At 37.3% G+C, this 17,663-nt stretch overlaps 1 protein-coding gene across 1 annotated transcript in view; it reads left to right on the top strand.

The window, feature by feature from the left end:
- Window positions 1-17,663, top strand: part of LOC136872187 (spatacsin) — a 206,301-nt gene that overhangs the window by 131,772 nt on the left and 56,866 nt on the right. Inside the window, exon 23 of the mRNA XM_067146023.2 lies at window positions 16,426-16,607. Within this exon, the coding sequence (XP_067002124.2) occupies window positions 16,426-16,607 (182 nt within the window). The remainder of the gene's footprint in view (window positions 1-16,425; window positions 16,608-17,663) is intronic.

Here is a 17,663-nt window from a genome sequence, read left to right as displayed (position 1 = left end):
ACATTCCCAGCTTGTATGTTTCTGTGATACAATAAACAACATTCTGTAACTTTATTATTGCATTGTATCCTTGATATTCCAAACTATTTTTGCAGTGTATAGATTCAATTGAATATGTATTACCTTGTTATAATGGCAGCCTGGAAAAGCAGGAGGTTGGTTTCTTTAATAAATAAATATATATATACACCGGGTGGAACAACTGCCCCTATTTTTTCCCAAACATATGCAACCAGCTAGGTATTAAATGTCTCTTAGTCCTATCTTGTGCAACATCTTACAGCAATTTTATGTGCAGATAGTCCGATATAGACTTCCCCGCACAATGCAAAAACGGTACAAGAGGCAGTAAGTGAGGCCCATCTCATAAACACTGTACTGTTTTATGTAGAGCGGAGTTCAATACTACAGTCATTTTTACAAAATGTTACTGTACTGTACAAACCATAGCCACTGCTTTAGCTGTCAGTAGAGAATTGCGCACCTGATTGGTTCAAGAGGCCATTTTCTTTTGACAGAAAAGGGTGGTCATGGAATTATAGAAAACGTGATAGGACAAATTACAGACGTCAATTCACCGCCATTTTGTATACTTGCATCACATCGAAATTGATAGAAACGCGTTTTTAACAGTATTTTATAATCTGAGGCATGCAAATGCAGTACAGCAGATGTAATAGCCTATGCTATATAATTACTATTGTTACAGTATTCAATAAAGTCATAAAACTGGATCATAAGGTTGTAACACATCAGTAACTTTACAAAGCAAGAACTTTCGCTCTCCTTGCGAATACAGAGTTGTAAGAGCTAGACGTTCAAGGAGCAAGTAGCTGCACGGAATAGGCCATGTTAGATGTACCTGAATAAGCAACAGGGAGCAGTGAGGGTTCAAAACGTTATTGAGTCATGTCTTTTTCAATCTTTATTTTGTACTCTTCTAGGCATCCTTTATGAGGACTTTACTTTTCTGAAGTCTCAGTTTTGCTTCTAAGTATGTTTAAAAAAACCGGACATAATAATTATCGCCACGTAAGCACCAAATACGGACAAATGTTGTGAATACCACCTGAAACATAATGCTGGACTCGTTTAACCAAGTAAGAGGTACACAGTCTACATGTAGGGAATTGTTGCAACTATCTGGGCTTAAGAGAGACATGATTCTTTAGCACGCTGTGGTGTTTTCAGCAAGGTAAAACTGTCTGCACATCCAAGGTCCGAACTTATAACATACAAGATCAGTTTCGAAGCGGCAGCGTAGATTATTCCATTAGTACAGAGATACGAGACCTATTCTTTGTCGCCTGGAGTGGCTACATGGTACCAATCGCAGCCAGCATGTGATTTTTCCGATGGATTCAGAGTTTGAATCTAGCTATGAGCTTTTAATTTTTACTTTATACTCTTAAGGCATTCGTAGTTAAGGTTTAACTTCTTTAAGTCTCAAAAGTCACTTTTTACGTTTAGAAAGAAAGCATACATCAGAAAGGCATTTATACATCCGATTTGTATGTGGTAAACGGCTACAATGTATGAACCGCACTGCACTTATTGCTAGCATTATGAAAAAGCCATTCAATCAAACAACTGCGCACGCTCGACTCGAGAATGACTGTACTTCATACGTAGGTCACGTGAAACAGCACATAGTAATCTTTACAGCAAAGTGCAGGCAGGTTCCACCACATACGCTGCAGCAAGCAACAATGACTCACCTCTACCGTACTCTGATGTGCATTAACGATGGAGGTGGTCATTTTGAACATTTCCTTCATTAATCGATGGCCATACACAAGTCCATTGCGCCTCTGTCGGTAACAGCTTATTATACTGCAAATAGCTCTTTAAAGAGCTACTTAGAAATGAAAATGACAGAGCACTTGAAACATGAGAACTGATTATGATTTAGATTTGTCTTCAACAATGCAACTCACACAAACATTTAACAACGAAATAAAAAAATCATCCTGTATCTGACTCGAACCTCCAACTAACCAGCACCACTTTCCTCCTCTAACTTCGAGCCTGCTCGGCTATCATGAGCTGCCGTTTGCCAGTGTTATATCAACACTACTTCTAGTCATTCATCCATCATATTCTCTGTACATGAACTTTCTGTGACACCGAATTTTCACTATTCTCTTATCTCCCGTATGCAGTTATCAGACTCTTATAATGGGCTTCTGCTAGGTTCACCTGCATGCACCCCAGCGTCAGTGGGTAGGGTCTGACACATCCCACTCTGATGAGTCTAGTGTCAGACCTGGTTAATAGAACAAACACCTGAAAAGCCTTACATCTGATCTGGTTTTTCTTTACAATCATTCGGTATTTTATCGTTAATGCTGATTTCATTGACATGAATAAACAAATTATAGAAAACATAGTAAGACCAGACATCGGTGTGAGTAGCCAAGATCATTATTTTTAGGTTAGGCTATAACCTGCAGGTTGCATAAAACTGAGTGAATAGGGGCAACTGTACCACTCGGTATGGATATATTCCAGTGTTTTGCACTGATTTGATCAAAACTTGCTACTATTGTACAGTAATTACTTATTTCATTCATTCATTCATTCATTCATCTTGATAAATTAGTAATAATATACATTTTTGATGCAACAGTCATAGGTTTATACAGCTTAATTTAAACTGATTGTTTGATGATTGAATATATTTAATGTAATATTACAAGACTCTGAAATCAATATACTGCACTCTGTTTTCTAAGAACCAATGAGCACGGCACCTGATACTCATCTGAGACCTGCAGCAAAAGCATCATTGTTGGAAGGTATGAATTGCATTGCATTGAGCATGCATGGATTCTATGCAATTGCCCCAGATTCATGGTGATTATATGTGCACCTCCTGTTGTTTGATCTCTTCAGCTTTTGCTTTGATATGCTTTTTATTATTCAGATTTTTGTTATTACTATTATTTCTGTGAAGTAGAGTTGTTACTGTATGAAACATTTGAGCCTTTCTTAGTCTGTGCTTTTCCTTGTCTTTCTTCTTCAGTTTTTATCTTCACAAACTTTTCTGTGTTGGTATATAGTTTGTTATTGTACATACTCTTTTGAAATAAGTCAAGTAAGTCAAAGTCACTCATTCCGAATTCAACCCTTTCCTATCCTTTCTGCACCAAAAATTCTTTGATGTGTTAGTGCTATGTTAAATCATTAGCAAAAAATAAATAAAATAAAAACATAAATAAAGAACTCGAATCATGGATAAGACTTTTTGCAGGTGATATTGTTATACTGTATAGAGTAGTCAATATCTTGCTGGATTGTGAACAACTGCAAAAATACCTTGACAGTTTTTGGGATGGAGAGCAGATAGTGATATGATTGTAAACATAATTGAAAGTTAGATTGTAGGTTTCACCAAAAGGAAAGTCCTCAGAGTTGTAATTATTTAGTTTGAACTCCATTGTCGGCAACCCTGAAGATGGTTTTCCATGGTTTTCCATTTTCACACCTGGCAAATATACCTTAATTAAAGCCACAGCCATTTCCACCCCACTCCTATCCCTTTCCTATCCCATGACATTAGTAGATGTAAAAGCTTGAATAGAACTTTTAAAGGTAGGAAAGATAATAATATGAAGGTAAAGTTGGAATTCCAGGGGAAAAATTGGGCCAAATATTCATTTATAGGAAGAGGAATAATTTATCCAGGAAAATGTTCAATAAATTTCCAAGTTATTTTAAATTATTTAAGAAAAGATTAGGTAAACAATTGTAGACATGATATGGGCTTTTGGGCTTATGCTGTGTCAAGAAAACAAGATGAAACTCTGTACGTTTTGCAGAGAACTTTGTTCCATGTCTTCCTCATGAACAGTCAAGAAGATTTTGTTCTGATTGATTGATTGATTGATTGATTGATTGATTGATTGATTGATTGATTGATTGATTGATTGATTGATTGATTGATTGATTGATTGATTGATTGATTGATTGATTGATTGATTTTTTTCTGTGGCAGGGGAAAATCTTTCAAAGACACCACTCTGTGGGGGAGTTGGATTTCCACCAACTAAAAACCCCTGCCCTCTTCACTCAGCCCATTCTGGAACTGCTTGACGGCATGACATCAGAATGGGGTGATGTATATTATTAAGTTCTTCCTTTCTCTTCTTTCTCCTTTGTCCCCATAATGCTTGTTGCCATTGCCTTTACTGTGTTCCAGACAAGCGGGCTCTCCAACTTAATCTGAACCAGATTCCCTGGCATGAGTCGTCGGCCAAGTTGTTGGCAGGCTTTCCTTCGTTCTTCTTCCCATCGAACAAAGTAGGAAAATGTGTGTTCTACTGTATCCCTTTCAGAACAGTACCGACAACCATCCCCCTGCGTCTTTCCCATCTTCATGGCATATACGCCGAATCTTCCATATCCTGTCAGAATCTGCAACAGATAGTAATCTACCTGCCGATGTCTAAATTTAAGCCAGTCTCCTATGTCGGGTATTAGCTTTTTTGTCCATTGGCCAACATCGGTTGTGCCATCCCATCGATCTTGCCAGTTTAGTAAGAGTTGGTTCCTCAAGGCTTTCTTTTCTCCAGCAGATATAGCCGCACCCCTTTCATGCCAAAGTTTTCTCTCTACAGCGAGGAGGTCAATGGGAATACTGGCAGCTGCAACTTGTAGAGCTGCTGTCGAAACAGTTCGATATGCACAGATAACTCTGAGCAGCATTTTCCTCTGTACTCTTTCCATAGCTCTTCGGTGAATCTTCCTCCTGAGTGCATTGTGCCAGATAGGTGCAGCATAAAGTAAAATGGAATATACTGCAGAGCACATAATCTGTCTCTTAACTGTTCTTGGTCCCCCGATGTTAGGCATAAGTCTGGTTAATGCCGATGCCTTCTTCTCTGCCTTTTGAGTTACTGCCTTCACATGTGCACCAAATGTGCAATTCCTGTCAATGAGAATCCCAAGGTACCGTACAGACTTCCCTGGGGTAATCACTGTATCGTTTAATAAGGAGCAGACATTCTTCCAATTCCTGGAACCTTTCAAAATTACAGCCTCAGTCTTACGTGAAGCCAATCTCAATTTATTATTTACCATCCAAAGGTTAACTCGTCTCAGTGATTCATTTACTCGGAAGGTCAGTTCTTCTACATTCGCTGCTATTACCACTATTGGAAGGTCATCTGCATAACTGATAGATGTTGTCCCTTTTGTCAGCTGCAGGCGTAAGACGCATTCATATAGAATGTTCCACAAGGTGGATCCTAGGACAGGTCCCTGTGGAACGCCAGCACTTGTATCAAGGTCTTCTAAATCATCAAGTCGTATTCTTCGTCCTTTGAAGTACTTAGCAATTATTTGTTGTAGATACCAAGAAATGTTCTTCCTACGAAGTTCTCTCAAAATAATGCTCCAAGAAGCAGTGTTAAAAGCATTTTTGACATCTAGCATTATCAAAATAGCCCATTTCTCACTGCTTTCTGCCTGTATTTGAATCACCTTCTCAGTAGATTGGGTTGTGGTTTTGCCCTTTCTAAATCCAATCTGGTTCGAAGGAAGTCATCACTGTTGTTCAAATTCTTTTTCCAGTCTCGTTTTAATCAATCCTTCATAAAGTTTGCTCAAGGTGTTTAATAAGCAAAGTGGCATGTACGCTGATGGATCTAATGATAGTTTCCCTGCCTTCAATAACAGCACTAGCTTCGCTACTTTCCACTCATCGGGGAATTCACGCTTTTTTAGTAAATTATTGAAGACTGATAAGATCCAACCAGGGGCCACCTCAACTGCATACTTTATTGCTTCTGGTGGGATTCCATCTACACCTGGTGCCTTACCAGTCTTCATATTGCGTGCTACCTCTTGTAACTCAACCACAGTAAACGGTTCTGCAACACTAAAATCTGATTCCATTTCAAGTCTGTCATTAGTACAAGGAAACAACTCCATTGCTATGGCTTTCCTTCTATCAGCTGGGAGCTGAACTGGTACCCTGTTGATTAATCGACCAATCACTATTTTATATCCCGCCCCCCAGATATCACTGTTCAGATCTTCGCATAGCTTTTGCCAGAGATTTCTCGTAGAATCATTTATTAGCTTCATTAGTTGCCTCTTTGATGCCTTATAGTCATCTTCTAATTGTATTAAGTTGACCTGGCTGATTTTTTCCTAGATCTTGTAAGAATTCATCTCTTGCGATTGCAGTCTTTCTTTTGCATGTCTATTTCATTGTTCCACCAGTAAGGTACATGTGTTTTATATTTTGTTGATCCCCTCAATCGGCTGGTTCTATAAGCTTCTTTAAGAACAGCAGTTACATCTTTTAGAGTATGTTGCACTGTATCTACAGTTTGTGACATCAATTCGATTGCAATTTTAAAAGTTTCCCAGTTATAATTCCACACCGTTTTCATGATATCATTAAGCTTCTTCGATCCCTTAACTTGAAAATAAATGAAACGATGGTCTCTGAGAGATTCATCTTCCATAACCTCCCAGTCAACAATGCATGATGCTATACCCTGTGTTGAGCAGGTGATGTCTATGAAAGATTCTGAGCTCCCTCTGGAAAAAGTTGGTAAGATTCCAGTGTTGTGAACCACCAAGTCTAGGGTCGCTATCCATTCCGCCCAATATTCTCCCCTACGATCTGCAGTTGGTGCCCCCCACAGAGGCGACTTGACATTTAGGTCTCCCAGAATGATAGATTCAATACCTGACGCCATACAGTCCTGAACTATTACATATACCTCATCTTTGAAAATATCGAAGGGGATGTTAGGAGAGATAAAACAAGAATAAATCTGACTTTGCTGAAGTTGAATACACAAATATCCTTCTTCTGCCCTTATGCTTAGCACCTCCAACTTATCATTTAAAAAATATGGAGCTACATCACATCTTTTGTCTGTGAACCAACCACCTTCAGCTAATCGCCTTCTGTTTGGCTCGCTAACAAGCACTAAGTCTACTTTCTATTCCAAGGCTGTCGCATACATAATGTCATGACTGTCGGGTTTCCTCATGAGATTCGCCTGCAGTATGTCCATTATTGGTCATTTAAATTCAACTTCCTTGCCTCTAATATTAACTTCCTGTAAGTAGGGCATTTCATTTGATATGAGCGGTGGCCCTCCACTTGGCACGTGGTGCAAAATGAATCGTTCCCGCAATCCTTTGCCAAATGGCCTTCTTGTCCACAATTTAGACAGCTCCGTGACCGGTCATCCTTACCGTCGTAGTGTGGCGCTTTATGTCCAAATCCAAGACATTTAAAACGCTCATCCCACATTTATTTTCTTTTTCTTTAACAGTATTTTTTATGGTTCCATTGGTAAGATTACGGTAGCATTCAGATTTCCAAACGTCCCCAGTCCTACTGACGTAATATTGATCTGTGATTCTTCAACAGCAGCTTCTAAGGAGAGTGCTGCTCTGAGATAATTTTCATTTAAATCTGGATCCATACCATATACTAGAATTGTTGTCTCCTTCCTCTTTCTTGAAACCTCTATTCCCTTGACATTTTTAGTTATCTCATGTTGTAATATGTCAGCCTTTCCTTTGCCTTCTACAGTAACTATAAGGTCATCCTTTGCTATTTTTCTTATTCATTTTATTTTAACACCAATTTTTTCGATGTTTACGCCTTCCTTTACTGTTTTAAGCAATTCGGCATACGTTTTGCCTACAGCTTTGCACATAACTGTTTCCTGAGTATTATCATTTAAGGATTTCTTTTTCGATGCTAACCCCACAGAAACAGCCTGTTTTACCTGTGTTTTACCCGATTCCAAGCACCCTATTTCGATATCACTCTTACGAAACATCCATTCAAAGATTTTCCTTGTATAATTCCGGTCAAGGGTATCTGGGATAGTTATCAGCACCTTCTTTCTTGCATGAGTCTCAATTATCTCCCTCCAGTGGGTGAGACATGAATACACGCTCTGCAGGTCATTTACTCCATCCTGATTAAATGAATATGGTATTACATACACATATCGCAGCTTCTCCCACTCTCCTCCTCGACTCGTGTATGTTTGCGTAACAGTGTGCAGGAATTCCGTCTTACATTCCTCCAGATTAGAGTTCAGCAAGTCAGAGATTTCTGAATGCATATTCTTCATGCTTCTCATAATTCCATCCTCCTCTGTAACATGTTTGGGATTTACAACCATTGATATATCCCAATCAATCAATCAATTTCCCTATATTTCCAGAGATGACGTGCGTGTTATTGTAAACACAGTCAGGCCATTCCTCATCCAGTAGTAGTAGTAGTAGTCTTGGTCTTGGATATTAATGTGTCTTCTGTACCCCACAATACTGGCTGGGGCTAAGTACTGTATTTGGGTTCTGGTAATGTTTGATGCATGGTGTGTATTGAGTAATGTGGCAAGGAATGAGTAATTATACAGTGTGTGTAGACGAGGAAATACCACAATTCCTACTTAGGTTTTCACTTACTAATTACTGTAACTATCAAACTGTATCTGTTAATCATGTCTCATGTATTGGCTGTAGGTTCTAATATGATGACAGCTAATGGATATTTAAGTTGTTAAATTCTCCCTGGGAATATATTTCAAGTTCTGCTCAACCCCAATAAAACTTTTTAAGTGGCATGATCAACACTGGAAGTTGAAGAGGAATGGAGCGAATTGTGAAAAAAAAGTTCATGGTTGCCAAGTTGTAACTCCTCTAAAAAGAAAAATCTCTTCCTCTACCACCACCATCACTGCTCATAGTGAGGTGTAGTTTTATGCCATAATTACCCATGAATATAAACCATCAGATTCCAGAAACTGGATTATTCTAACTTCCTTGGTTAATTGCACCCTGAGATCATAGAAATAATTCAGAAATCTGGTTGTTAAGATTTTTTTTTTTTTTTTATATATATGTTATGGTTATAAGGTTTAGAAACCACTTCTTTTATTGACAAAAGTTTGTAATAATTGCAAGTAGCTCTAAAAAAATTAGGATTCTTCAGATTTCTCTAGCAGTAAACATTTTATGTTTTGAGGGGTTGATGTTTCAAAATAAATACTCCTCTGATTTAAGCAGGAGACTCCCTACTTTTGGCCCTTCCTCCCTCTCTCCTGATCGCAGAGACTTATCTCCCAATTTTGAGAACAAATTTAGCACTCCTGTATTTTTTGAAAATCCCAGATTTGTCCTCATTCTATAAGTAGCTGATGAGAATTGATGTTTTGGGCACTGGCAAGACAGATGTAATCAGCTGGTGGTGTTCTTAAATATGACAGAATCTCTAACGTAATGCTTTTTATTTTATCATTTCCACATGGCAGTGCCAAATGTGTGTCTATATTTTAGCATATTTACAAGGACAAAATCTCAAAAACAGAACATATATAAAGCTTTTCAGGCGTTTGCTCTATTAACCAGCGTTTCGTCTTAGGTCTGACACTAGACTCATCAGAGTGGTTTTTTAATGTCAAAAACCATTTTGGTCCGTATTGAATCCAGATTTACATTCAAGAGTGAGGGTAATTGTTTCCACCTATTCAATAATACAACAATGTGACGTAATTAATACATCACGTATTTATTAGCTTTCAAGATTGGGACCAGTTTCGGCATTTGTGTCTGCCATCATCAGCCAAAGGAAAATTGTAACAAGGCTTTATACAATATTAACATAATTTTAAAACATACATGTATATAAATTGAACCATAGTCTTAAATTACTTTGAAATTTGGTGTACACCATAAAACTTCAAATTGAAATTAATAGCATATTTTATATGCGATATATTATAACTTGTTACCTCTGTACAATCTTTTTTGGGTAAAAGTTACAACGTTGTCAAGTCCTTATAAATGTTACAAAATGCTGATTAAGCATCTAGTTAATTAAAATCGATCTCTTAAAAAGTTTTTACAGCTGTTAGGCGTTAAGGACATATATTTTCTTTTGGCCAAATATACATTCTATCAACTAACATGCATTAAAATAAGTTTGTCTACTGTCATATTTGGAACATTAAACCTATTTGTACTAGGTATGGAGATACGTTACAGTACAAGTCTTTGATAAAATCTATCTCTTAAAAATTTTTTACAACTGCTTATTGCATTAGGGATATTTAGTATTTCTTGAACAATTATACAATATAGTTATTTACAGACATTAAAATAAAATGAAATAAATTCGGCTGATATTATTTTAAACATTAAACATTTTATGTTTGGTATGGAGGTCCATTGTAGTAAAGATTTTTTAGTAAAAAAAAAAACCACTTCCTCATAAAATTAATATTAGCGAACTAAATAACGGGTTCACTCTGTACTTGGTAGAATTCAAAATTGAATGATAATCCTTTGTAATACAGTGCTGTTGAACAATATTAATATGCGTAATATTCCGTATTTTTGTTCTAGTGTTCTTAATTGTAGATAGACTTGATAAAAGTAGGCTGGTGAACCAGACTTTCTTGGAACATTACATTCAAAGGACTTGAGATTCTAGAATTAATTCGATCCAAGACGGACCTAAGAGAAAAAATATATATATATTACGTATTAGCGTAAAAGAGACTTAAGATAAGAAGGCACTATTTCTTTTGTAAGTAGAAACTCACCTCAAGCACTAAGTTGTCAAGAGTAAAGCCAGAGAGGAACTGCCTACCGAAATGGCAGACAACAGACCACGAGTACTAGCAGAGAGAGATCGATTTTAATTAACTAGATGCTTAATCAGCATTTTGTAACATTTATAAGGACTTGACAACGTTGTAACTTTTACCCAAAAAAGATTGTACAGAGGTAACAAGTTATAATATATCACATATAAAATATGCTATTAATTTCAATTTAAAGTTTTATGGTGTACACCAAATTTCAAAGTAATTTAAGACTATGGTTCAATTTATATACATGTATGTTTTAAAATTATGTTAATATTGTATAAAGCCTTGTTACAATTTTCCTTTGGCTGATGATGGCATACACAAATGCCGAAACCGTTCCCAATCTTGAAAGCTAATAAATACGTGATGTATTAATGACGTCACATTGTTGTAGTATTGAATAGGTGGAAACAATTGCCCTCACTCTTTAATGTCATCAGAGTGGGACGTGTCAGACCCTACCCACTGATGCTGGGGTGTGCAGGTGAACTTTTCAGAAGCCCATTATAAGAGGCACAGTCTGATAACTGCATACGGGAGATAAATCTCCACAATGGAATTATTGCCCGCCTAGCAATTCCGAATGGAAAATTCTAAGTTCCCATGGAGGGAATTAGATACTTTTCACCAGTAGAGCATGTCAAAAACAGAACAGATGTAAAGCTTTTCAGGAGTTTGCTCTATTAACCAGCGTTTCGTCTTAGGTCTGACACTAGACTCATCAGAGTGGGACGTGTCAGACCGTACCCACTGACGCTGGGGTGTATGCAGGTGAACTTATCAGAAGCCCATTATAAGAGGCACAGTCTGATAACTGCATATGGGAGATAAATCTCCACAATAGAATTATTGCCCACCTAGCAATTCCGAATGGAAAATTCTAAGTTCAATGGAGGGAGTTCGATATTTTTCACCAATAGAGCATGTCAAAAAACAGACCAGATGTAATGCTTTTCAGGCATTTGCTCTATTAACCAGCGTTTCATCTTAGGTCTGACACTAGACTCATCAGAGTGGTATATAAGTAATAATAATAATAACGTAAATGTTTCCACATTTTCAATACTACAATATATTCACAAAATTACAAAATTATACGGTACTAGTTTCGACCCATCTAGGGATAACAATTCTGGATAACAATTAAATCTTAAAACCCATTCAACAAGGCCATTGCTTTGAACATAAATGTTCAAACATTCATGAAGAGGCCTAAGGCAGTTACAGTGAAGAGTTCTGTGTTCTACATGCAGTATTTCAGTATTTATAAAATACATGCAATATTTCAGTATTTATAATTTAATGAATTAATTATTTAATTAATAAGAGAAATTACATAATTACCCCATCTAGGGGTCAAAACTAGTACCGTATAATTTTGTGATTTTGTGAATATATTGTAGTATTGAAAAGGTGGAAACATTTACGTTATTATTATTATTACTTATATATTATTCTCAGTTCAATACGGACCAAAAACATGAAATTCATAACCATCAATCATCAGAGTGGGACGTGTCAGACCCTACCCACTGACGCAGGTGAACTTAGCAGAAGCCCATTATAAGAGGCACAGTCTGATCAAAGCTTCCCGAAAAAGAATTCTGGATAACAATTAAATCTTAAAACCCATTCAACAAGGCCATTGCTTTGAACATAAATGTTCAAACATTCATGAAGAGGCCTAAGGCAGTTACAGTGAAGAGTTCTGTGTTCTACATGCAGTATTTCAGTATTTATAAAATACATGCAATATTTCAGTATTTATAATTTAATGAATTAATTATTTAATTAATAAGAGAACTTACATAATTGAGTAGTATAACATGTTAAATATTCTTCAAAGTTACATCATCAATGATGTGCCATAACATGTCGGGATTTGCCGCCCAAAAAAACCTCCTGATTTTTAACTTTTGAAAGTTGGCACTTCTGAATACAGTATTTTATCCCATTTTAGGTATTGAAAATTTTTTTATAAATTTTCTAAATTGCTTTTCATAATTGTATATATATATCATCATCATCATTGTCGTCATCATGGGGCACATGAAAGGTGAGTGACACAGTCACTGGTTTCTCATTAAGGCAACCATGATTTGACTGCCAAAGTATGTGGGATTTTGAAAATGAAAAATCATAACCTGGTAGTTCAGATTCCACGTAACATTGGAGGTCCTGTGGCTACGATCACAGTATCAACTGCCACATAAAACTACAAGGTTGCTTTTTTCTTTTTGTATCGCCATCATGAAAGGTCTTCACTTGCTGGTGGATATAAAAGTTGCCTTCCAACTGCATCAGTGTTGCTGATTATGGGGTCATAAGATGGCTTAAGTGTTCATTTCTAAAACTAGGAGCTCTGTTACAATGCTGACACACGAGATCTATCAAAACTCCTAGGACAAGATGATATATGATAGTACAGATCATTTCATAATTGATCTTTCACTTTTTCATTGCATCTGAGCACAGATGGAGAGGATACTCACAGGTTAGCTGCCAGATGATTGATAGTTAATGTTGTTCTTAGATATAAAATTTTGTAATTATCAGCCATCTGTGGTCAACAGCATCAATGACAAATAATATAAACCGATGAGAATGTTTATACATTTTGGCCACTTAATTACACAGTTCAAAGTTTATTGTTTACTCTTGATCTTACTAGGGGCTGCCTGGCCGAGGCAGTAAAGGCGTGCTCGGTTCGCCCGGGAGGACGTGGGTTCAAATCCCCGTCAGGAAGTCGTAAAATTTACGAAACGAGATTTCCACTTCCGGAGGTGCATATGGCCCTGAGGTTCAGTCAGCCTACACCAAAAATGAGTACCAGGTTAATTCCTGGGGGCAAAGGCGGCCGGGCGTAGAGCTAATCACTCTACCCCTTCATGTGACGAGGTTAACAATGGTGGAAGCCTTTACCTTCCACTCCTCCAAGGGCCTTCATGGCCTGTATGGAGGTGACTTTGCTTTGCTTTTCTTTTGCTTTTTGCTTGATCTTACTATTACTACTATTAGTAGTTAGATCCCTTTCACCTTGTTTACTGTAAGCATAGTTTGTCCAAGTGATGATGTTTAATAAATTCTGCATGTTCTTGACTTCATTTCATGAGCATCCCAATGTTGAAAGTGGCAATTTTAGTTTATTAAAAAATAAGTAAAATCCTAATTTAGTGTGAATATTGCTTAAAAAAATGGGCCTAAACTGATACCGGTAAAGATAATGTTTAATAATGTGAAATTTTAGCTTGGAAGGTACTTATCTCTTTGTTCACATCAGCAAGTATCTATTGATTTTTAGCAGTGGATACTTTCACTTAAAAACAAGTACAGTTGAGAGAATACGTGACACTTCCGGATTTAGCCTTGTTAAAATGGGAGACAATTCGCTAGTGGCGTGACCTGAAAATTCACGCTAAATTCAAATATCAATGGAAATGTATATACGGAAATGCATAAATTAATTACATCTAGAAAGAAGGTGTTGCTAAAATATTAACTTCTAAGTTGCTAAAGCAATTCTGGATACGTGAATGAAGAATTATTTAACAGGTTATCATTTAAAGAGTGAAATTAGACATATAATCAAGATGTGAAATGGACTGCTGTGAAAGGGCTTGATCTTTCATTTATGCATTACTTTTTTAGCTTTAGCATACCTGCCTGAACATACACGGCTAGGTTTCTTTTTTCTTTTTTAATTTCTCATTTAAAAGCATTGTACATCACATTGGGGCACTTGTCAATAAAAATATCGGCACATTCCTTACACACATGATTCAATGAATTACATTTAAGAGCTGGACAATTTTCCTTTTAACTTGAAGCCTACTAACAGAAAGAAAATCTATAAATTTGCTGCAAAAACATTCAAAATTTCCCTATAAGCAATACTTGCCATTACATTAGGGTAAAGCAAATTTGCATCATCATCACATTTCTTAAATCACCCATATTTTATTCAGTGCTTGACAACGCATTACGACATTCCAAATGTGGTAACTTGGAACACAACCAGCCACACACATATGCATATGCGTTTTCCTGAATTAAATAAAAACCCACAGATCACACCTACAACAACACATCGGTATTGAAGGTTAACTGCTGCACTAATATGATAAAATAAGCTTATTATATTTTAAGCCAGTTAAAATATGGGTCACGCAGGTCAGAAGTTTAGGAAGTAGGCCTTCTATAAAAATATCTTTGTAACTGGAAGAATATATGTATGCAAACACAGTTTTACTTACATTTGCTTGTCACGAGAGAAATGGAAGAAAGACCGTGAATCCTTCTGCACTTTATAGTTATTGCAGCCAAACGCAGCACATATCTTTCCACTCATATTAACAGGAGATATAAAGGAATGACACATGCTACTATTTACTTATGTCAACTTAATGCAAACCCATAAATAACGCCAAAAACTTCACAAACAAATACACGTGCTCTTATGACAGAATCAGTAACTCTCAAGTCACTCTGCTAGATAGAGCTCTAATCGCTGTCCCTCAATATCTCGCAGACTGTCGCGTATTCTCTCTACTGCATTTGCTTAAAATCCTTAAAACTGGGCGAGTTGGCCGTGCAGTTAGGGGCGCGCAGCTATGTGCTTGCATCCGGGAGATAGTAGGTTCGAATCCCACTGTTGGCAGCTCTGAAGATGGTTTTCTGTGGTTTCCCATTTTTACATCAGGCAAATGCTGGGCTGTACCTTATTTTTTTTTGCTAGATACTTTACGTCGCACCGACACAGATAGGTCTTATGGCGACGATGGGATAGGAAAGGCCTAGGAATTGGAAGGAAGCGGCCATGGCCTTAATTAAGGTACAGCCCCAGCATTTGCCTGGTGTGAAAATGGGAAACCGCGGAAAACCATCTTCAGGGCTGCCGATAGTGGGATTTGAACCTACTATCTCCCGGATGCAAGCTCACAGCCACGCGCCTCTACGCGCACGGCCATCTCGCCCGGTGTACCATAATTAAGGCCATGGCTGCTTTCCTCCCACTCCTAGGCCTTTCCCATCCCATCTTCACCATAAGACTTATCTGTGTTGGTGTGACGTAAAACAAATTGTAGAGGGAAAAAAAAAGAATAACTATTTAAAATGTTGGATTTGTGAACATAGTACACGTAAAAGAGAGACATGGGTCAAGAATTTTCAGTAGCAGTCTTCGTCAGTGGAGGGTAGAATAATAATGTAGCCATTGTTGACTAGTAGACGCTGTGTGAGGAAAGGGAGTGGGAGTGGTGGTGGTGGTGGTGGTGGTGGTGGTGGCAGTGATGGTGGTAATTATTGTCTTAAGAGGAAGTATAACTCGGCAACCATACCTTTCTTTTATGTATACTCTATCCATGCGTTCTTACATGGTAAGTCACTGCTCTCCATCTGTTTCCTAGATGTATATCTTTTGCTACTGCTAGCTTTCTTACTGAGCATTTAAAATGTTGGGTTCAAGTAGTACAGTATATTGTTGGTTGTAAAGTATAATATAATTATAAATATGCATGAAAGTCTTAATAAATTACAGTGTACTGTAGAATAGCTAGAGGAGGATCTAAATATTTTTAAATTATTCAGATATCCTGTTTAGTCAAGGCTGTATTTCTGTGTAAATGTATTTCTGAAATAAATTCCTGCTTTCTGTATGCTTTTCTGTATTTTGCATTTTTCAGTCATATGTATAAAATGAGGTTTTCGTTGTATGAAACTGTTATATAAAATCCATTGTTAGACTAAGTACTCATATTGTTATTCTAACAAATTATCTTTCTAGTGTCCCATAGTCTATTGAACTACAGTATTAACTCTGACTTCATGGAGAGCCCCACAAAGGATTCCCAAGATACAATGATCATTCTGGAGAAATTTGCTGACCAACTGGTATTTGGAAAAAAAGTGGGGAGACGGATTGTTGCTTGCTATCGAGTTGCAATGAACTTGGAGAAGTCTTACCAGGTACTGTTCGTTTGTTCATTAGTTTGTTCGGTCGTTCATGTTTTCGTTCTCTCTTTCTTCCTTTATTTTTTACTTGTTTGGTTCCGTTTCAAAGAATATATAATTTCAAAAAAGCAGACTGGCAGAAGTTCAGCTCAACTCTTGATAAAATAATATCAGATATCCACCCAATATCAGAGTTTTATGATCAGTTTGTTGAAGCTGTGAAGGAAGCTTCCCGCATTTCCATACCACGAGGCTGCAGAGTTAATTATGTACAAGGTCTAACTTCAGACACAGCTGCCCAAATGAACACATATATTTCACTGTGTCAGGAAGATCCACTAAGTGAAGACACTATCTCAGCTGGAAGGAAACTGCTTTCCTCAATTGCAGAGGCAAAGAAAGATACTTGGATCAAACTTATGGAGGAAACAGACATGTCAAGGGATAGCTGAAAGGCTTGGAAGCTTCTCAAACGACTTAGCAACGATACAAGCAAGGGACCAGTCCATGCAAATGTTACGGCAAACAAAATCGCAAATCAGCTTGTCATCAATAGGAAAACAAATCACCCAATAAGGAAAATGGAACATAATATCCTAAAAAATGAGGTAATGAAGTCCAATAACCTATCCCGGTCATGTGAAATAACGGAACTACAGAAAGCGATTCAATGTAGCAAAAATGGAAAAGTGGCGGGATTAGATGATATCACAATTGAACAGATAAAACACTTCAGTTCAACCACACAGGGATGGCTCTTAAACTCCTTCAACAACTGTTTTACTTCTCTAAAAATCCTAAAAATATGGAGAAAATCCAGGGTGATCGCATTTCTAAAACCTGGAAAGGAACCTTCGGACCCCAAAAATTTCAGACCAATCTCCTTACTCTGCCACCTGTACAAAATAATGGAAAGAATGCTGCTCAGTCGCTTAATGGGAGTAGTGGACAAAGTCCTAATCCCTCAGTAATGTGGCTTCCGCCCAGGAAAGAGTTGCATAGCATAGATTTTACATCTAACCCAGCACATTGAGGACAGGTTTGAAATGAGGAAGATCACTGGTGTGGCTT

This window comes from Anabrus simplex, chromosome 4 (genome assembly GCF_040414725.1).
Source record: "Anabrus simplex isolate iqAnaSimp1 chromosome 4, ASM4041472v1, whole genome shotgun sequence".
Classification (NCBI taxonomy): domain Eukaryota; kingdom Metazoa; phylum Arthropoda; class Insecta; order Orthoptera; family Tettigoniidae; genus Anabrus; species Anabrus simplex.
Note: the sequence above shows the minus strand (reverse complement) of the source record. Positions and strands in the feature narration are given on the sequence as shown.